Source organism: Gigantopelta aegis, chromosome 1 (assembly GCF_016097555.1).
Source record: "Gigantopelta aegis isolate Gae_Host chromosome 1, Gae_host_genome, whole genome shotgun sequence".
In the NCBI taxonomy this organism is placed as follows: domain Eukaryota; kingdom Metazoa; phylum Mollusca; class Gastropoda; order Neomphalida; family Peltospiridae; genus Gigantopelta; species Gigantopelta aegis.
Genome location: NC_054699.1, coordinates 11746735 through 11770441, shown reverse-complemented (window position 1 = coordinate 11770441; position 23707 = coordinate 11746735). Strand labels below are relative to the sequence as shown.

The following is a 23707-nucleotide window of genomic DNA, read 5'->3' as shown; positions in this document are numbered from 1 at the left end:
TATATCAACAGTAGTGAGAGAAGTGGTTGTTTTAGTGGTTGCTGTGCAGACTTATGTGCCGGCATCGGTGGTGTAGTCGTTAAACCATGTGATAATATGGCTGGTAGGTACTGAGTTCGTATCCCAGTACCGTCTCTCACCCAGATGGAATTTAACGGCTCATTGGGTAAGGTGTAAGCCACTACACATACTTCTCTATCACTAACCACTCACTGTCCTGGACGTACAGGCCAGGTAGTTGATGTGTGTGTCCAGGACAGTGTGCTTGAAACTTAATTGGATATAAGCACGAAAATATGTACAAGCAACAACGTGTTGTCATGCAGGCCAGTGAATACAGGCGAAGGAGGGTAGCTCGAATGTCCTCTAGCGTTATTCCATTATAAGAGATAATAATACATTGACGCTGAGGGTATCTTGATTTCTATTCGCCCATTGTATAATTACTGTAAAGACTTTAGCGTCACCAGTGTATGGACAAATGCATATAAAAAAACTCATTGCAGCATTATCGACCAAATGACGAAACAACCATATCACGTTAGACACCATATAGGCATAGTTTAAAAAGTGCTGATGTGGGATATTTTGTTTCAGCCTGTGTCAATGGAAAGTGGGGTCCGTCGTGCGCTAACACATGCGGTCATTGTGTAGGATCAGCGTGTGACAGACAGACTGGAAGTTGTCAGTGTCAGCCTGGATGGGCTACCTCAACGTGTACATGTACGTATTCATGACTATAACTCAGTGGTAAAGCGATCATCTGATGCACGGTCGGTCTACGATCGATCCCCGTCGCAGGATTCACTAGGTTATTTCTTGTTCACAACTAAAGTAAATAAGACTGTGGTATGTACTATCCTGATCATGCTTATAAAAGATCCTTTGTTGATAGTTAGAAAGAGTAGCCCATTGCGGCAGTGGGTTTCCTTTCTCAGTATGTGTGTTTTCTTAACCATAAGTCCGACGCCATATATCCTTAATTAAAAGTATTGAGTGGTTAATTAAAACATCCCTCCCATGAAACGTCTGTGGCAGCTCAATCTGCAACTTTATCTCACAGTATAGTATATTTTATATTTTCGGAACCCACACAAAACGTTACAAATTATTGATATATATTAAAAATAATATCTATTAATGTAAACACTGAAACCTACTTTCAATTATCCCCCTGAGTGACAAACACAGCACAATGGCTGCCAAAATATAAATCTGATCACATGAATTATTGTCAGCTATATTCCATAAGTATAATTGTCCTCCCAGAAAATAAAAGCACTACTCGTGCTCGTTTATACAGTTGATAACAGAAAACGTTTCGTGAAAAAGGATCATAAATTCTTACACTGGCTTTTTCATATTGTCATTTTGTGTTATCTGAAACGTAGGAGCGTGGGATACAATTTTAAAATTTTATTTCCATAATCTAAATTAATGTCAAAGAAACCAAAGACATATGAACAGTAGTGTGCATTACCGGTTTGTTCTTTATATCAACAGTAGTGAGAGAAGTAGTTGTTTTAATGGTTGCTGTGCAGACTTATGTGCTGGCCTCGGTGGTGTAGTCCTTATGCCATTGGATAATATGGCTGGTATGCACTGGGTTCGCATTCTGGTACCGGCTCTCACACATAGCATGTTTAACGACTCGATGGGTAAGGTGTAAGCCACTACACAAACTTATCTCTCACTAACCACTAACCTACTGTTCTGGACAGACAGGCCAGGTAGCTGAGGTGTGTATCAAGGACAGTGTGCTTAAACCTTAATTGGATATAAGCATAAAAATAATTATAAACAAAAATGTGCCGTCATGCAGGCCAGTGAATACAGGTGACAGAGAGCAGCTCGAATGTCCTCTAGCTTTATTCCATTACATGAGATAATAGTAGAGTAACGCTAGCGAACACTCCAGCTAGGGTTGTGGGTGGGGGTGCCACTAATGCAGAGCTCACTGACAGCGGTAGAAAAAACGATAATTCGATTTTTAATTTTCAATACTAATATGTTTATTGATCCATTGTAATTTTATGGTAAATGCTTTACTTTAGCGTCACCAGTGTATGGATACGTGCATATAAAAGACACGTTGCCACATCATCGATAGGAGTAGACGTTCTCAACCAAATGAAGAAATAAATACTATGTTAGACACCATATACATGTAGGCATAGTTTAAGAAGTGCTGATGTGGGATATTTTGTTTCAGCCTGCGTCAATGGAAAGTGGGGTCCGTCGTGCGCTAACACATGTGGTCATTGTGTAGGATCAGCGTGTGACAGACAGACTGGAAGTTGTCAGTGTCAGCCTGGATGGGCTACCTCAACGTGTACATGTACGTATTCATGACTAACCCAGTGGTAAAGCGATCGTCTGATGCTCTATCGGTCTTCGATCGATCTCCGACGGTGGGTACACTGGGTTATTTCTTGTTCACAACTAATGCAACATTTCGTGGTATGCACTATTCTATCTGGGATTCTGCATATAAAAGATCATTTGTTGCTAGTGGGATTGAGTAGCCCATTGTGGCACTGGGTTTCCTCTCTCTTAACCATAAACCCAACGCCATATAACCTTAATTAAAGGCAATGAATCACTAAATAAAGCATTCCTTTAGTACATTTTATGTTTTAGGAACCCACATAAAACGTTATAAATTGTTGATATCTATGTAAAATAATGTCACTATCGTTAACATCGAAACATACCTTGAATTATTCCCCTTGTGACACTGAACACAAGAAAATGGCTGCCCAAAATATAAATCTGATCACAAGAACTATAGACTGTTCCACAATTACCATAAAGAACACTATTTTTGCTCATTTATACAGCTCATAACAGAAACATTTTGTGAATAATGATCATACATTCTGATACTGCCTTGTTTGTTCTGTCATTTTGTGTTGTATTTTCGAGTCGGTGACAGAAGTAACCAATGTTGCGGGTTTCTTCTGACTCTCAAGATAAAGTTAATGTTCAAGAATCATGTTTTAAACACCAAATAACTGCAGTTTAAAAGTTGCCAATGTATTGTTTTCCAGCCTGTGTTGATGGAAAATGGGGTTCGACTTGCAGTTTCAACTGTGGTCATTGTGTTGGATCTTCCTGTAACAACGATGGAAGTTGTTCGTGTCAGATTGGATGGGCTCCACAAAGATGTATAGGTACGTATTCATTGCCAATACAGTGTACATGCATATTGAAACACTCAACAACTATTGTACAAAGTATTCTAGTATGAAATGTACTAACATGCATCTGGTAGAACAATGTTGTACGACGTAGACCAGAAAGCCTGAATATCGTCAATCGCAGAACTATAAACATGCGTCGGGAAATATCAGTAACTGGGGGAGAAGCACTTAATTTACTTTTCAACTGGGCACGTTTGTAAAGTCAAGAGTTGGAGGCAATGCCCCCACCCCAATTCTCGATATGACGCATATACTAAATACTGGTTTGCTTGCGTGCGTGTGTGTGTGTATGTGTGAGAGAGGTTGCGTATGCCTATGCGGTTTTTTGTGTGTTTTTTTTGCATGTGTGTGTATGTGATTATGTGTGTCTGTGATTGATTGGGTGTGTGTGCGTATATGTGAGAGATAGTGTCGACTGCTGTTGTTATACATTTCGAAAGTACATCTCTAAACGTCAAACTGTTTACAATTAAGAATTTTAATTGATTTGTTTTGCCCTTCATACTTAGCCTGCGCTAATGGATACTGGGGTCAGACTTGCAATAGGAAATGTGGACATTGTAAATGGTCTTTCTGTGATACACGGAGTGGAAGTTGTCAGTGTCAGACTGGATGGGCTCCACCGAGCTGTAAATGTGGGTATTGACTATTAATATAATACACCACATAATACTCTTCATAATTAAAATGTACATGTATCAGAGACGATTTACTAATATCAAAAATGTGCTTGACCTTTTACTAAAACTCATTGTAGCAAAATAACTTCTTGAATAAGCCACTGACAGCATTGCGTTAAGTTCTTGGTTGTTTGTTTGTTTGTTGTTGTTGGGGTTGTGTTTTTTATATATTATTATTGTTGCTTGAGTTGGGTTAGTTTTGGGGGGTTTTATTTTTCGTTTCTATATACCATTGTATCCTACATAAAACGATGATGGTAGTTGGATATTGGTGGTTTATCTCTGTTTTATTACAGCTTGTGCAGATGGCTTTTGGGGTCAGTCTTGTACTAACAGATGTGGTCACTGTAGTGGATCTCCATGTGACAAAGCAAATGGACGCTGTACGTGCCACTCTGGATGGGCTCCTCCGAGATGTACAGGTTGGAATTCGATATTGATCTATTGTACAGTATATAATTCACACGCAATTCATATTACTTTTGAAATAATGCAGTAGATTTGATCTCAAGAAAATTATGGAAAAGAACATTGGTGCTATTCATCACAGATCCGGAATCATGTATGCATGGTTATTGTATACTATGACATATGGCAAACAAATGCTTGTGAATTAGCATACTGAAGTTGATCTGTTATCATCACATTTACCTTTCGTATACATAGTTATATACTAATGGTATCACCAACTCCTAATATTACTATGATTATATCAACACACTATTACATTTTTTTTATTATTCCATGATCTGTACGCCCCAAGAAAGTTATCGTGATGAAACTCGTTCTGTGCACGTGTGTGTGTGTGTGTGTGTGTGTGTGTGTGTGTGTGTGTGTGTGTGTGTGTGTGTGTGTGTCTCTCTCTCTCTCTCTCTCTCTCTCTCTCTCTCTCTCTCTCTCTCTCTCTCTATATATATATATATGTATATATATATATATATATATATATATATGTATATATATACAAAGAAAAAAGTTAAGCACCCCCACGAAATTTCTGACTGGCGAATGATTTTTTTTTTTTTGGCATGCAATTACTGACGTAATGAAGTAATGGCAATGTATGTGAAAGGCAAGAACTACATTCTGACAATAGGAAAACACAAACAATTGTCAGCTGTGGTGAATTTTTAATCACAATATGGTCGCAACTTCACCAGTCGTGTTTTCACCCCAAAACATACCCGTTATAAGTATGGATCTACAGAGTCCATACGACATTTGCAGATTGTCAATTCTGGGTAAAAATTTACGTTCGGTTACCTAGACGACACTGACAGTCCAAACATTCAGTACTGTGTGTACTCTCCACGTGCTCGGATGACCGCCTCAAGCCTGCTCCTCACCCTCCCAGTCAAGTGTCGGATCTTCTGACGAGGCAGCAACAGCCACTCCCGATGCAAAGCAACTTCCAATTCTCTCAGATTCTGTACAGGGGGGTCCAGTTTCTGTATTCGACGGCCAAGAATGTCCCAAATGTGCTCCAGGGGATTCAGATCGGGGCTCATGGCGGGCCAAGGCAAAGTCGTCACAGCGTTGTTCTGGAGATGCGCCGTCACAGCCCGGGAACGGTGAGGCCTGGCGTTGTCATCCATGTACTGAGGCCTTGTAGCGAGTGGGTGGTTGTCGAAATGTGGCACCACAACTGGTTCCAGGACCTGACGGATGCACTGGTCACCTGTCAAATTGCCCTGAATGGTGACCAGGTCCAGCTTGCAGTCATGGGAGATGCACCCCCAAATCATTACCGAGCCTCCTCCGTATGTGACAATTGGTTGGATGTTCTTGGGTGCATAAGCCATATTTTTCCGCCTCCAAACCCTCATTCGCCCATCCGTGACGGGGAGCAGGAACCGGCTTTGGTTGGACCAATGAATCCTTATCCATGTTCTCAGATTCCACGCTCGCCGTTCTAGACAACATGCCAAACGTAAGCGTTTGTGTCGTTCTGACAGTAAGGGACGCTTGATGACTCGTCTGGACGACCATCCCAACAGTTTGAGGCGGTTCCTCACCGTTCTTGTAGAGAGCTGGCGATTGGGCAGCCAGTCACGTTTCAGCGCCGTGCTTGTTGCAAACTGTAGACGCCGTGCCAGCCGCCTCAGTGCTACGTCTTCACGGTTTGATGTCACACGAGGTCTACCTGACCGTGGCAAATCCTTCACAGAGTTGGTTACGGCATGTTTCCTGACGAGTCTGCTAATTACTGTGTAGTGATACCCCAGCTGACGGCCGATGGCTTTGAACATCATTCTTGCGTTACCCATGCCGATTATTTGTGATCTTTGATCCACTGATATTCTTCTTCGATTCATCTTCACTGATAATGATCGAACAGTGCAAGACGGCCACGTTAAATACCCAATTTGGGCATGCACCCATACTGCACTTTGGAAAAGTCATGGGTTGCATTTTGCTCGTGCACGCGACGATGAGATGTGACACCATTGTCATGCTTGCACGATATCTTCCTTTCTATGGAGAATCAAAGATCACAAATAATCGGCATGCTGATTATGAATCAGAAAGCAAAATGCAGTTCATTACGCATCCTGAATAATATTTTTACGGTTATTATATGTATCCAAAACAGACTATTTGATAACAAATATTTTGTATTAACATACTGGCATTAATCCCTTAGCACCGAAGGTACCTTTATGCAAGTAGTTATATAATGATGCTATTGCCAACTGTTAATGTCGCTATATATAGGCAATAAGGTTGATATATTTCATAAAACATGCATGTATCGTACTCATATATATTTTGTTGCTAGTAACAATGAAAAAAATAATGCAATGATTATGATATTACAGTGTTAAACTCGCCACAAATTTACACCAAAACGGTACTATAGATTCATATCAGATATCAAACTGTTCTGTGTAGATACCAACCTGAAATGAAAGTCTTACACAGCACTGACCATTTAAAGTGGACAACAATGTATACATAATGTTGGTATATATATATATATATATATATATATATATATATATATATATATATATATATATATATATATATATACACACACACGCACATACACACACACACACACACACACACACACACACACACACACACGTATCTATAAGAATATAGCTCTACAAAAGCCACATAAGTGATACTCGACAATAAGTCATAAAGTCATATCGTCATTGAATTTAAGATATGGTGAAAATATCGAAACAATTTACGTGTTTATTACCGGACGTTTTCGTAAATGGAACAAGTTCATGCTTCAATTACTTCTCTCACTTTTCACAACTGGAATACTTCAAACAGTCTGCACAAGACATTCCAGCTAATAAACCCGGATATATAATATAACAGGATATAAAAACGTCCTGACTTAAAGAAATGTTACACGAGTAGTATAGTACATTTCCATGACAACTTCTCCGCCGTGATTCTTCCTTTTCCACAACGGTCCTGGGTTTCCACATCACATGATTACAATGGCATGTCCATCGGTCAACTGGCACGTACTTCAGATATTCTCCCGAAGTTGCAATAGTAAACACATAGTTTACCCTTTTCCCACAACTGTCACACAATATATCAGCGTATACGGTACTTGTACAAAACCAAATTGTACTAAATACAAAATCCCACCACATCGTATATAACAAATACAATATACATCACTAATTGTACTAATTAAAACAGCGTATTTAGACTAATAATACACCAACTAACACAATAAATGCACATACAAACATAAGCATCCACACACATTTGTGACAAGGTCCTGTTATGGAGGTCAAAGTAGCGTTTTCATTTTCAGTTTAATGATTACCAGTCTAACTCATTGAATTTTAAAAAAAAGGTACTTTAAAATATCTCAAACTAATTGTGTATGAAACCAAATAGTGATGACATTGTCCTGTCGTTGTCTTTAACAGACATTCAAACTTTGTTGTGTTTGTTGCTTTAAATGGACATTCCTGAGTTTGCTGCAATTTTTAAGATGATATCGACTTATGGAAACTTTTTAACGATTGTAATTACATATCAAATATATTTTTCTGCATAAAATATTAGTGTCTGTATATTAACGTGTTTCTGATCGTTCTAATATTTGTACTAGGTTAAATTTCACTTTATTTCCTAAAATATATTTTTTTCATACGTACGAAATTATTTGAAGACAATATCCAGAGTTGGTTTTTTTTTTACAAATATTAAAATGACCAGGAACACATTAAATATACAGACACTGATCATTGTATGCAGAAAAATATATTTAATATGGAAGTTTAATCGTAGAAATATTGTATTAGTCAGAAACGTATTACAATGCAGCAAACTCAGGAATGTCCCTTTAATTTCAGCGATCGTTTTGTTAGGCACATTTTTACAGCGGTTTAATTTTTTTATTAGTTTAACTGTTATTACGTAAGGCTAATTTTGATTGGCATTTTCTGTTACAAAGTCCATAGTCCCGTAGTCAAGTAAATTTTCTGGAAATGTTCCCCACGTTTCTCCAAAACATTGCAGCAATGTAAACAATGGGATCGTGTGTTTTCGATTGTTGTTGTTGTTTCTTTATCAAATAACTTGCTTGTTTTTGTTTTTGTTAAATCCGTGGCATTTTTTTCGAATACGATTTTATGTCAGCTCGTGATATGCAATAACTATATGTTTGCTCGTTGTTCGCAGACCGTGAACGTATGTGATTTTTTTTTTTTTTTACATATCACGTGTTGACATAAACATCGTATTGGAGAAAATACCTTGAAATAACATCTATGTATTTTTCATATTCCTCACAAATATATTTGGATATTAAACAGTAAAACAAGTTTTGCTAGTTTTGACAATAATTGCCAAATATATTACCAAATAGTCAAATTGACTAATATAAAATTGTTAACCGTTGATCATGGAATACACTGATAAGCAGCACACAAAATTAAAAGTTGCATAAATATAATTATATATTGGTGTCACGTGTTTTCAATATTGAGTTTTTGTTGTTTCTGCAGCTGTTGTTGTTTCTTTACAAAACATTTTTTGTTAAATCCACTGTGTCTTTTTAATACGATTTTTTGTTTTAACTCGTGATGTGTGAAAACCATATAATTGTATTTATTATATTTAGGCATTGTTCGCAAATCGTGAAAATATGGTTTTCACCAATCACGAGTTGACCATAGAAATCACATTTAAAGCTATATTATCATGAAATAACCTCTATGTATTTTTGATATTTCCCGCAACATATATGGATATTAAACAGTTAAAAACGTTTCATTAGATTTGGGCAATAATTGCAACCATTTTTATTTCAAATAGTCAATTCTATTGATGATGGGATAAATCGCTAAATGGCATACAAACTCAAACAAGGTTATTGCATTTTTCACATACTACACATTTACGCACACATTATATTTATTCCTTATATTTTATGGAACAATTAATGGTGTCTCCAGCTTGTGGGAGAGGCAATTAGTATAGTCGTAGAACGATCTCCTGAGGTGTGATGCGTCGCAGGATAAATCGCCCTATACTGACTCGCGATTTTGTCATCTTAACCAGTGCGCTAAGACTGCTATGTCAATGTGCCTGGTATGTACTGCCTGTTGTTTGGAAAGTGCATTAGAAAAATCCTTTACTGCATTATTGGTAGGTTTTCATTTATTTCATTCTCTCGACCAAATAATGAAATAACCATATGTTGCATTAATTATGACAAGGTGTTCTTTTTCAGCCTGTGTCGATGGACTATGGGGTCAGGCTTGCAGTAACCACTGTGGTAATTGTAAAGAATCTTTCTGTGACAAACAGACTGGGAGCTGTCAGTGTCAGACTGGGTGGGCTCCTCCGTATTGTACAGGTAGGTATCCATTACTAATAAAGAGTTACTTCACATATTTTAGATGTCAAACTAACACATTTTGTATTAATATTTCATCAAACAGATATGATACGATAATAAATGTAGCCTCAATAACCACATTATTCAGGTAAAGAAACCCTTTCATATTGTGTAAAATATATGAAGTCAGTAATATCTAAACATTATTGCAAATGAGCTAGCAAAAGTTTTCAATAATATATCTGCCTGGATGCACTTTGAGTTAAAATGACATTGGTCGCTGATTTTGCAGGTGAAAATGTAAATGTTTAGAAACAATTACCCAAATATGAAAGTCCAATTAACACAAATACCGCAAATGCTTTATTTTAACATGCAAACACAAAAAAAACAAAAACATAATTCAGTCGTATATCACCATCTAGATGGAATGGTGATATATTGTGTCCCCTTAAACATCATTTCAGTCTAGTATTTATTTTCAGTTTGTGCTGCTGAATATTGGGGTCAATATTGCAATAAAACATGTGGCCATTGCAAAGCAGAACGTGTTTGTAACAAACAGGATGCAAGTTGTGAGTGTCAATCTGGATGGGCGCCGCCACAATGTACATGTACGTATCTGTTACTAGAGCAGACCAGTCTAAGTTCTAAACAACACTATTCATGATCCTGGAGTGATTCTTCTTCTACTTTGTCATCTCCTTTACTCTTATTATTATTATTATAATATATATATATATATATATATATATATATATATATATATATATATATATATATATATATATATATATATATACACACATATATATATAACAAATAAACTTGTGCTTAACTGTTTTGTTTTCTGAACGCTGGCAGCTTTCAGTGTAAAGCTGCTATTAAAATGTGTTTGTTTATGACTATGAATGCATACGTCAATTATAGAGTGTCATCGTAGTACGTTTTATTTTTTAAATGTCAATAAAAGTAGTGCCGTGATCTCATTTATCAACTTCTGAAAGTCTGTGATCAGAAAAATAGCACATACTTTGATTACACTGGATATGCTAGCTAATATATGATATATAATGTATGTGTGTGTGTGTGTGTGCGTGTGTGTGTGTGTGTGTGTGTGTGTGTGTGTGTGTGTGTGTGTGTGTGTGTGTGTGTGTGTGTGTGTGTGTGTGTATTTGATATGGTGGTATGTACCACATGAAACAAATCCCAATTATTCTACATTTGCTGAACGATCACACTAGGTACGTGAAGATTCTAAGTTCAGCTCACAATTAGATACTCGAAATTGCAATGTCACAATGTCTAACTAATGTTCCTATTTGAGGCTTATCAATTCATATTACACAGAGTTCATTATATTATTCCAGCTTGTGTCAATGGATTATGGGGTCCCTCTTGTCAGAAACATTGTGGACACTGTAGTGAATCTTCATGTAACAACCAGGACGGAAGTTGTCTGTGTCAAACAGGATGGGCTCAACCGACATGCACAGGTAGGCAACTATTACTGCTAAAGAGTATCACATCTTACAGTATCGAATCTAGTACATTTCATCATATATTGTCATGTGACAAACACAACGGAAAACATACTAATTGTCCAATGAATTGTGCTGACACTTGGATATATTGGTTCCAGACATTTATAATACACGTGGAACACATTTTATTATTTTATGTAACTATACACTCATCATCATTCGTTGTCCAAATATATTTTTTCAACTTGGCAAAATGATTGGAACGGTGTGGTTGCGAACAAGCTTCATGCTGTCAAGCCAGTCTTAGGAGAGTGGCAATCCTCCTGTAGGCAGTGCAAGAAGGATGAAGTAGTATTGTGTCCTGCTCGCATCGGCCATACATACTTGGCCCATTCATTTATCTTGAAGAAGGATCCTCCACCTCAGTGTGAGCACTACCAGTATACTCTGACGGTACCCCATTTTGACAACGAAATGTCACGGAATCATTTCGATTCCATCCAAACGTTTATTACAACTTTTACATGATACTGACGTTTATTCTGAATTTTAATTTACTCTATACTGGTGTTTATCATCACATTATTGTTGCATTTGCCATAGTTTGACACCAAATAGCCGATGTAGTTTTCGTGTTGGGGTGTCGTTAGACATCTATTCTATTTTATTCTGTGTTACACTATATGTGAAATTATATCATGCGTCACACATATACGAAATATATGTATACCTAGTGAGAACTGGTAGTAATATATTTGACGGCATTTAAACATATTTTTTAGTTTACATTTCATCATTTCACACAAACAGCAACATTATTGTAGGTTGATCATTTATTATTGTATTTGATGTCAGACAAATATGTGTGAAATATTATAAACACTAACAAACATGATTAGATTTTATTTAAAGTTTACTGTGTGTTTCAGTTTTACAAGTGATACAAAATTAAAATGTTTCTCTGAGGTGCCAGTATATCCTAATTAAAAGTACTCTTTTAAAATATAGCATCAAATAAATTCTTACTCCTATACCCAAGTAATAGTGTATAGCATAACTACCAGTGCAATCTATTTTACAGCGTGTCTTCAAGGTCGATATGGAGTCAACTGTAGTGAATCGTGTGGTCACTGTATAAATGGTAACGCAGCATGTAACAACATTAGTGGACAGTGTGCTGCTGGATGTAGTGCTGGGTGGATAGGCGATACGTGTCACAGAGGTACGTTTTTATATATATATATATATATATATATATATATATATATATATATATATATATATATGCATATTTGTCTGTGTGCGTCTTTTATTGTTTGTATGTATATATGTGGTGTATACTGTAGGTATGGTATATGTATGTATGTGATATGTAAATAAGTGTGTGGGTGTTTGCACGCATGTGCATCTGTGTATATGACGTGTGTGTGTGTGTGTGTGTGTGTGTGTGTGTGTGTGTGTGTGTGTGTGTGTGTGTGTGTGTGTGTGTGTGTGTGTGTGTATATTAGTATATTAGCTCTTAATAAACTTTGCTGGATGTTTTACGAAAATGTATTCTCCTAATTTAGCTGTGCAGGACATATGTACTTATCGCATGTCAAATGTATATTAATGTATAAATATATTTTACAGAATGCTCAGACGGTTATTATGGCATCAAATGCAATAATACATGTGGTCAGTGTATACATGGTAACAAAACATGTGACAAAGAGAGTGGACATTGTCCTGGTGGTTGTGATGCCGGATGGACAGATGAAACATGTAAAACAGGTATGATTATAGTGAATAAAGTATTGCACTTCTTTTTATTAATAAAATGGTTCCTACAGTATCATTAGTGACAGAGTACACACTGTGAATTATTTTTATCTTCTGATACATACATAACATTTAATGCTTGAGCATTTGACTTCCATTATGGATCTTTTTCAAAAACTAATTAATGCTATGGGAGGCCATGCAATTTATACAAAGAGTATACTATGTGGTTGAGGTTGGTTGGTACATGTGTTTCCTATCCATATTTTGTACTTTGTTAGCCAACTAGGCAGGCGCCGATTGTTGGGAAGGTCATGCTTATCTTTTGTGAACAGCTGATGTAACTGTTTGAGATTTATTCAGCCGTACATGTTATCGCCACTAGTTAAATGTGTAATGAGCTCTGCCGTGCGTAGGTTTAGTTATGTCAAATCAGGGTAGAAGCAATAGTCCTACAAAAGGCAAATAAGGAAGTTCGTATCATCGCGAGAAGTGGCAGTTCTAGTATAGGCAAAGTATCTGAAGGCGATTCATTGGAGCAGTCACATTGTCAACACATCTTGCTTCTGTATAGATGTTGGAAGTGTTAATGGTTTTGTCATTCAGGTTGTGGTGAATCATTTTCCGTAGATATGACCTTATGGAAATGTGACATACGTCTTGTGGCTTCAGGATAACATTATATTTAATGTTTGTGTTTTAGTTCCTAAATGTTTATCAAATTTTTCCCTTTTAAGTTGAGCGACAAAACCGTTATCCATGAAAAAGAACACATATCTGCACAATGCAGAGTCTACGAAGCATTTCGCAAAATTATGGTTGATTCCATGAATTTCTATCTAGTGCCTTGTCTATAGGAGATCTTGTACTCTTTGCACCATTCAAAGAGGTCTGCAACTCAAGAACATTTTTCTGAAAACTAGCTCAGGATAGCTTTCATTTGAATTCGATGAAAAGCACTTATAAATCACTGTTAAAATTATGTGGATATTTTGCAGAATGCCAACTGGGCAGATATGGTAACGACTGCAAAGAAAAATGTGATAACTGCAAAGTTTCAAACTGCAGTGGTATTAATGGCACTTGTCTTGATGGGTGTATTGGCGGATATACGAGACCTGATTTTGGATGTAAAGAGAAACGTATGTAGATACAGATAATATTACATTAGTGCTAGTGTAATACTAACTTTATTGAATACATTTATAAACTACACTCTTTCCCTGAATTTGGAAACAGTTTTCATCAATTGCAGTAGATATTTATGTAAATGTCATATTTTATTTTCACAGTCTGTTATTTACTAATATATATTATATATGTATCCATAATACAATAGATGTCTATAACTAGGTCGTCAAAGTACCACCATAACGTTATATTATAAAAATAAAACACAAATTATAATGTGTTGTTTGTTTGTCTCTTTCTCGCAATATCTAATCTAATCGAATCTAAGTAATATATAGTTGCCCCCAGTTTACTGTCAATTTCCAAATCTATGGCTATTTACTTAGTTACAAAAATAGTGTACGTTTCTCACAACATGAAGCAAAGCGAACAAAATTACTGGCAGTTTAATCTTGAGTGTTCATATACATTTTAAAAAACTCATACTAGTTTAGTTATAATATATAATTGTTTTGGACACAAAATTAATAACAAGAAAGTGCAACACTCATATGCAAATTAATTATCCTTCTAAATTGACGATTACCAAACCATTGCATTTTGTTGAAAACTCAACTCAATTAGCAAAATAGCACTGTAATATTTTCTTTTCAAAATGGTAGAGATTATGCTTTGTTATTAGAAAAATACAAAATAATTATGCATGTACTTTGTCGTACATAATTTGTCTCAATAAGTCTTTACACATGCCATCTTTCATAAGAAAACTAAATTAATCCGGATAATTGAAGTGATTGTAATCTGATGTTTTAAAACTCTGAACAGCCATGATAAATTATGGCTTTGCGTTTATTAATATATTTGTATTTTTACAGTTGTTGCAGGAGGTAACAAAGTAGGCGTTGCCGCTGGTGGAGCAGCAGCTGCAGTAGCTTTTGTTGTTGTGATTGTAGTCGTAGTGGTCTTCTGGAAAAGGTATGCAATGACCATGAAATCTTGAATTTACTTTGTGTTGGCTTGTCTAAATAAAAATACATGACACTGTATTTTCTTTACTTGAGATCCTTCAAAATGCATTTTGTTTTTTCTGCTACACCTCTTCCTAATTAATTGAAATCTGCACATAATATATATATATATATGTATATATATATATATATATATATATATATATATATATATATATATATATATATATATATATATATATATATATATATATATATAGTATGTATGTTTGTACGTATGTATGTATGTATGTATGTATGTATGGATCTCTATATATTGTATGCATGTCGATGTTGACGATTCCATACAAAGATATTAACGCACGGGCGCAGGGGATAATTAAATCCTCTAGATTCACAAATTGTCCCATATCGTTACTGGGACTCGAATCTATGGCACCGAATCGCCCGAATTGCCACGATACCTTCTGAGCTATTGAGGCATCCATAAAAAGGATGCTTTTTTTTTAACCCAGCTATATGCATGGGACCTACAAGTTACGCGGTCGATCCCCCTTACAAGCAAGAAACAGTGGGCAGACCTGGTACTGGCAAGTATATATATGATGTATGTATGCATGTATATATGCATGTATGCATATATGTATGTATATGTATGTATGCATGTATGCATATAATATATAACCTGGGTGTAATATTGACCTCTCGTTTATTATTCTGACTTTCCACTAGATATGATAATTCACTTCGACAACATATTCTTTGTCTAGGTTACTGATCCTTTACTTATTAACGATGTCCCAATGATAATCTGTTAACAGTTAGTAGCTGACACAGAAATTGTAGACATGATGTCAACATTTTAGCAGCTTGTGATACTTCTGTCTGACAGTCAGATAAGGATATTAATTTTTGAAACAGTTTATAGATAACTAATTATTGACCATTGATTTTTCCTTTAATTTTCTAGACGACAAAGGAATGCAAACACAGATAAAGAAGACTTCAGTGATTTAAAATGTACATCGCCTCCTCCAGATGAAGGTGAGATCCACTGACTATGTATATATGTTATTTTCGGTATCATCAATATCGTATATTAGTAATCAAGTTGTATTATGCGAGCCTCTGACCAGAGGCTCGCATAATACAATTTGATTCCTAATATACGATATTGATGATACCGAAAATAACATATATAATAACACGCACACGCGGACACACACAGACATACATACATACATATACATATACATATACATATACATACATACATACATACATACATACATACATACATACATACATACATACATACATATATATATATATATATATATATATATATATATATATATATATATATATATATGTATGTGTATATGTATATGTATGTGTATGTATGTATGTGTGTGTGCGCGTGAGCGTGGGCCTGTGCGTGTGTGTGTGTGTGTGTGTGTGTGTGTGTGTGTGTGTGTATGAGTGTGTGTCTATTACTATTAGTTTATTATTCAAATGGTATAGTGTGTTATTGACATTTATGTATGTAACACAAACAGGCTAATAATAAAACTAACACGTCATATTTTATTTTGAACTATGTTGTATTCATAAACAATAACAGTCACTCTACCATGTTTGTTTAAAGTAGCGTTATTTATGTTGAATAGCATTGAACATATAATCAGAAGTTAAATCTGTATTGCAGACTGTCATTTCAAACTCTTACCAGTCCAACTGGAAGGGAGTATGTCTCTGTATATCTGTATTGCCGTCCATCATACATTGTTTTTTGACAAAGCCTTGCGATACTGAACTGCAATTTTGTCTGTTACTTTAGTATGCAGAATTACACATCAGATTTCAATTTTATGGGGATCTGTACATTGTTGTAAACATTGATTGTCCTTTATAAATCAACACTATACATATTAAAATACATTAATTATGCAAATATTAGCTTCTGTTTACAGAACCATCAGAAGTATTTCCACATATAATTCTGTTTTTTTCATTATTGTCATTGGTATTTTCAGACACAATATAATACAGACACCACACATGCGCGCACACACACACACATACACACACACACATATACAACACACACACACACACACACACACACACACACACACACACACACACACACACCACACCACACCACACCACACCACACCACATACTTTGTAACTGCTATAGGCCTACCTTTATATATTACCGGTAAAATTTAAAATAAATATAGATATAAACATTGACTATACACACAACACTATATATATATATATATATATATATATATATATATATATATATATGCGTGTGTAGTCACTGCATGATAAACTACTTTACACACACACACACACACACACACACACACACACACACACACACATGTATGTATGTATGTATGTATATATGTATATGTATGTATGTATATATATATATATATATATATATATATAATGATGAAAGAAAACGTGTACAGTATAACAGTATATATGTATATAAAAACAATTTTAATAAATATTGTTTTACCTGTTTCAATTAGTCATCTTCAGAAAGGAACTGCTAAATATGACGGCATACATATTATGACGTTCATGCAGTAGAAGCGGATTGATAATATTATTACTTAATTACGTAGTGGGTGCTTTTATCTAGCGAAGAGCATTAAGAAATCTACTAACATACATTTCTTCTGTCTTTCTTTTCGTTTATCATTGGTATATATGAGATAAAATGGGAAAATGTTGAATTTAATATCTTGTTGTGCCGCATATGTATTTAAATCTTGTTTCTGGTTGTTTTATTTGCTGTTTGTGTACGGGTACTCTGGCTCTCAGTTGAATGGTATGACCAATGTATTGGTATTTGCAACTTCGGCATGTAATTACATAAATAACGTTGTTAACCGAACAATCCATATCCCTGTGCACCCAAAGTAAACCTTTGTGGTTGAATGCTATATGTGTGCATATGCCACAGTTACTTCAGTTACATTTGTAACACTGCATGTATGTGCTACTGCTGTAGATTCAAATCGTGCTTTTGTCAGTATCTGTTTCAAACTTTTGCTATGTCTCTTACTATTTATAATTGAAATGGATGACATGTTTTCATTTGTTTTAAAATGTCCAATTCTGACAAGATCGTTTTATATATTTTCGGTTTCTGCGGGTTATGGGTGGATACAAATACGAGCAGCCTTTTCGCTGTAACGATTTGTTTTGGTTTTAAAAAATATTTTCTATATAATACTACCGCCTTTTCGATACTATCTGATATTAGCTGTCTTAGATAGCCTCGCATTTTAAGATACATGGTGTTTTCCCGGAGATGTTGACCACGTGTTTTTATATTTGACACAACCATACAGATACGCCGTGCTAGATTATGTAGTATACTTCTTCTCTTATTTCTCGCATAACAGGATAAGAAAGAAAGGTACTGTTTGCTATTAGTTGGTTTGTAAAATATATCAGTTGATTACTAAAGTGTCTAGAAAAGGAATTTTCTTTGCGTTTGTTTCCATAGTAAAATCTATGTTACTCTTCAGTGTGTTAAGTAACTCGTGAAATAATTCCAAACAGTTTTTGGACAAAGGGCACAGTATGAAACAATCATCTAAAAAACATTTCCAGTTCTTCTTGAAATATAGCTGAAAGTCTGATTCAGATATATTATATTTGCAATTTTAGTTTCTAATATTTGTTCTACGTAACCTAAAGTCAGTGTGGCATAGTTTGGTATCATTTTGGTACCCATTACCGTCCCTTTAATCTATTTGTAGTGTTTCCCCAAAAAGTAAAATATATTGTTTTTCATATATTTTCTATATATAATTAAAGACTTCGAAATTCGTTCTGGTAAAAGTTTGGTATATTTGGTTAACCAGTATGACACTGCATTTATTCCAAGGTTATGTGGTATGTTAGAATATAATTTTGTTACATCAAATGTTACCAGTATGCTTTCTTTCGTTGTCTTTTGTGGCAGGTTGTTAATGAAATTCATAGTGTGTGTGTGTGTGTTTCTCTTTCTGTGTGTGTGTGTGTGTGTGTGTGTGTGTGTGTGTGTGTGTGTGTGTGTGTGTGTGTGTGCATTAACAATTATTGACTTACCTTTATATAGTACCGGTATTTTAGGTATAGATAATGACGATGAGTGTGAAATCGATGAAGAATTACATAAACGGTGCTACAATCCCAAGACGGAAGACGATAACGTGTATGCAAATGTAGGACAAACCCAGATCGAAGTGGCTAACTTGCATTCATTTATCAAGGGCAAAACAGAAGGTGATTTTCAGGAAGAGTATGAGGTAAGCCTCATTTCAAAATAGACCACAGATTGAAGACAGCAATTAGCTTTCTAAACCTGTTTCGGTCATTGAAACAGTTGCCATCGTATGACTGTTTCTGTTGATTGGGTTACTATCCATTTGTTACTGTCTATGCATGGTGAATGTTGTATGCAAAATGTTTTTCGTAGTAAAGAAACAAATCATTGAAATAGTATTTGGATTGGAGTGACATGTCACCATTCTACGTACGTACTGGTTCGTCATCCATATATAAATGTCTATATGTTTAAAACTGAAAACTATTACAAATGTGATTGCCATAAAGAAAGGCATCCAAAAGAAGACAAACCGACAAAATCATATTTAAACTGTTTCTTTATTTTCAGTTGCTGCCATCTGGTTTAGAAGCCAGTCACAATGTTGGAAAGAAACCCTGTAACAAAATCAAGAACCGGTTTGTGGCCATATTTCCTTGTAAGTACATAAAACATATAACCAGAAGTTAAATCTCTATACATAAAACGCGTTCTGGAACTTGTGTCTTTTTAAAAATGATTCAATTCAAATATCACCTTTAATATAACATTGAATGCTGGATGGTCTATATTTTAGAGCGCAATTAAGTAACAATTACAAAAGAGTCAACAAAAGAGATGGTTACTGAAAATTTGGCATACGGTTACAAAAATGAGATGATATCGGAACATCTAGCATACTTATGTTCATTACTCTCTGGTATAGGATAGTTGTGAGCAATCGCATCACATCGCATCGGTTCTGATTCATTAGCACATACGTGTGTTATTAACACACACACACACACACACACACACACACACACACACACACACACACACACACACACAATGTATAGCTCACTACATATTCGTATTTATATTATTTGTGATGTGAATATGATGACTGATTCTTCCTCCTCTTGCACGTTAATGATGTGTTTATAATACATGTATGAAGTTCCTATATGGATCATTCTCCTAATACGTGGCATATTGTTAAACTCATCCCCAAATTAGAAAAAAGGAAGAAAATTAAGAAGAAAAAGTCAATCAGACAATTATACATTAATTAAAGACCCTTAAAAGGAACATTAGCAGACATAAAGAATACATGATTGAAAGGTTAACTGTATAATAAAATAACGAACGATGAACTATATGGTTTATGTATTCCTTACTGTATATCTGAATTCCCAACAACGAGAAAGATGTGTTATTTCACCTTTTGCTATTTTGTATGCACTGCAAAGCGTCTGACAAAGTACCGACGTTAAACATTACAAACGTGATCCGTAAACAATAACGCCTTATACACGGCGTCATTCTGATTTTTTTTCAGTAGGAATCCTTTCAGCCAAAAACATATTAAAAAGAACAATTAGCCTTTACTGAAAATAAAAACATACTTAATGTCAGCTCCTGATATTTGTCTACACCTTTAATAGCGTGAAAAACCTGAAATGTACATGTAGCAAATCAGATCCATGAAATTTAATCTCGGAGACTGGGACTTTATAATGAATGAATGAATGAATGAATGTTTAACGACACCCCAGCACGAAAATTACATCGGCTATTGGGTGTCAAACTATGGTAATGCAAATAAATAAAGTGATGATCAACATCAATATAAAAATTCAAGACTTAAACAAAAACAGTGTAAATAACTGTGCTAAAACACAAATATCACAGAATTTTACGGATACTGAATTTTACTCAAAACTTCAATTTTGTGCTGTATTGGCCATTCTCAAAGAGAATGTTACACCCCTGCACCACGGTGAGGTTACAGCACACACAGGGAGGAGGGGGACTTTATAATAACACAACACTGAATTATTTTAATATACAAAGACCCCAATATGAAATATACAGGTTTTATCAGGCTGAAATTAACCCCAATTCTTAACATGTAAGGTCATCCTTGTTTGCTACACATTAACATTGAATCAACGAACAACAAATACAAAATATTGCATACAAAGATGAACTATATGTGGCTTTCTCCTTACAGACGACCATTCTCGAGTACATCTTGAAAAATCGTCTGAAGAAGGATCATCTGATTATATCAATGCCAACTACATTGGTGTAAGTATCCAATAATAATGTATACAATTTTAATAATTTAAGAACAATGACATGAAACACGTTAATATGTCCATTCAAATTGTTAAATATTGATATAAAAAATGTAATGGAACTGTATACTGTGTTTCCTACTACATAAGCGACGATCAGATAATATACCAGAGAGTATTGTGGGTAAAATTATACGTCAAGACAAGTTATGAAATATGGATCCTAAAACAGGTCAAAATAGTAAAGTGAGAGCTCCGTATGTCTACACAATCAATTAAGTACCCCACCCCACCCCTACCCCCCAAAACGTATGTCTCTGGTCAGACTAAAGTTCCAGAATTGATGCGGAGATGCGGCTTTTTGATGTGTTTTTATTTTTATTTTTCTAAAGCATGGACTGCACAGAACATGTGAGTATATTTGATACCGAAATAAGGGGTATATTTAAATTGAAATCAGAATGCACGTCCTAGTTCATATGCGATGGCATTTTGGTTTTATCTCATAGCAAGAAAAGCCTGGAAAAAATCGACGTCATACCGCGGGGAAAAAATGTTGACGTGCGAGGGTCAAAATCAATTGTGCACTGACTAGAGACAAGAAATTTCTTTTGTTTGGCCTAATGTTCATCTATTTAATACAACTCAGCTTTAAATTGACGTGTCAGGCTATCGCTGTCAATATGCAGATTACACTCAGTTGCTGCTTACCTATATTCTGTCTTGGAAACCAAGCATACCTAAATATTACTTTGACAATTAAAATAAAAATAAAATAAACACTCAAATGCAGCATCATTTTAGCCCTTAATTGTCCCAATGCATGTTCACAAACACGCTCGTTGTAGTTACAAACTCTAACATATCCTGAGTGTATACCCAAAACGATAGGGGTGGGGTGGGGATGTGCTGTATTGGCGAGCTATGGACAATTTGGAATAACCTTTAGTGAAACGAAATCCTGAATAAAACGTTAAATACCAAAACACATTGACTCCTCTGCCGACATTTTGTATAATTTGCATCAATTTTGTAGGGCAATTCAAACTTAAATAAGAGAAAGAAGACAGGATCAGATTATTTAGCAGTGTGCAAAAAGGATAATATTTACATAAAAGTTTGAATGAAGACCTAAAAGTTTAAATTCCGATCTATATGTCCACGCGCGAGGTCTCGTTAAAGGGACATTCCTGAGTTTGCTGCATTGTAAGATGTTTCCGAAAAAAATATATTTCTATGATTAAACTTACATTTGAAATATATTTTCTTGTTCAGAATATCAATGTCTGTACATACAATGTGTTTCTGGTCATCTTAATATGTGTTAGAAGCCCAAACTTGATTTTGTCTTCAAATAATTTCGTACGTACGGAAAAATATATATTAGGAAATAAAATGAAATTTAACGTAGCACAAATATTAGAACGATCAGAAACCCGTTTAATATACAGTAACTAATATTTTATGCAGAAAAATATATTTGATATGTAATTACAGTCGTTAAAAAGTCTCTGTTAGTCGATAACATCTGAAAAATTGCAGCAAACTCAGGAATGTCCCTTTAAGACCGCTAAGGTGCACAACTGGTGGGGAAAAGATGGGTTGGATCTGGGAAAATGAAAGCTCCGTGTCAATAGATATGAAAGGTGAATTTTGTGCAGAAATATATTTTTTGAGAATGCGGATCCGTCTGAACAAGCAAAAATCAGACTATGGTGTAGTCCAATCGTCAAAGTGGTATAGTGATGCTGACGTGTCCGATATCAATGTGGTATTAATGTAAAACAAAGTAAAGTCGGCCCCTCTTCCTAGTTGTTCTTAGAAATGAAAATCACCCTAGCGTTCAATCATTCCCAATCGATACATTCCAAAACAACAACGAAATGGAGGACTTCCAAGCACGTGCGTTGTTCGTCTTATCACGGCGATCTCCAGACTGGGAAGGTTTGATTATTGCCTAACCCTAACGCTTGTACTGAAACATGTTTTTACTTTCAGGGATACAAGAAGAAAAAGGCATATATTGCAACACAGGGTAAGACGTCAATTGAATATATTGAAAGTTAAACAAATAATAAAAACCAATAAACAAACAAAAGAAAAACAAAATAAGTGAAAATGTCATCTAGCAGCTATTCTGAATATAGCTAGCATGTTTTCGATCCATTGGTTTAAGTTTTTATTTTAAGTAAAAAAACCCACCTCAATGACTAAACAAGTACCTTATTTGATGTGAATATGGAAGG

General features: G+C 35.2%; 1 protein-coding gene across 1 annotated transcript in view; it reads left to right on the top strand.

Moving 5' to 3' along the window:
- Nucleotides 1-23528, top strand: part of LOC121385427 — a 53639-nt gene extending 30111 nt beyond the window's left edge. The window contains exons 7-24 of the mRNA XM_041516480.1: nucleotides 598-684; nucleotides 2213-2265; nucleotides 3051-3140; nucleotides 4180-4305; nucleotides 5164-5643; nucleotides 5910-6051; nucleotides 9606-9731; nucleotides 10199-10327; nucleotides 11084-11209; nucleotides 12279-12419; nucleotides 12830-12970; nucleotides 13957-14100; nucleotides 14965-15064; nucleotides 16028-16101; nucleotides 19206-19381; nucleotides 19750-19837; nucleotides 21395-21471; nucleotides 23460-23528. Coding sequence (XP_041372414.1) covers nucleotides 598-684; nucleotides 2213-2265; nucleotides 3051-3140; nucleotides 4180-4305; nucleotides 5164-5643; nucleotides 5910-6051; nucleotides 9606-9731; nucleotides 10199-10327; nucleotides 11084-11209; nucleotides 12279-12419; nucleotides 12830-12970; nucleotides 13957-14100; nucleotides 14965-15064; nucleotides 16028-16101; nucleotides 19206-19381; nucleotides 19750-19837; nucleotides 21395-21471; nucleotides 23460-23528 — 2369 coding nt within the window. The remainder of the gene's footprint in view (nucleotides 1-597; nucleotides 685-2212; nucleotides 2266-3050; nucleotides 3141-4179; nucleotides 4306-5163; nucleotides 5644-5909; nucleotides 6052-9605; nucleotides 9732-10198; nucleotides 10328-11083; nucleotides 11210-12278; nucleotides 12420-12829; nucleotides 12971-13956; nucleotides 14101-14964; nucleotides 15065-16027; nucleotides 16102-19205; nucleotides 19382-19749; nucleotides 19838-21394; nucleotides 21472-23459) is intronic.
- Nucleotides 23529-23707: the final 179 nt, after the last annotated feature.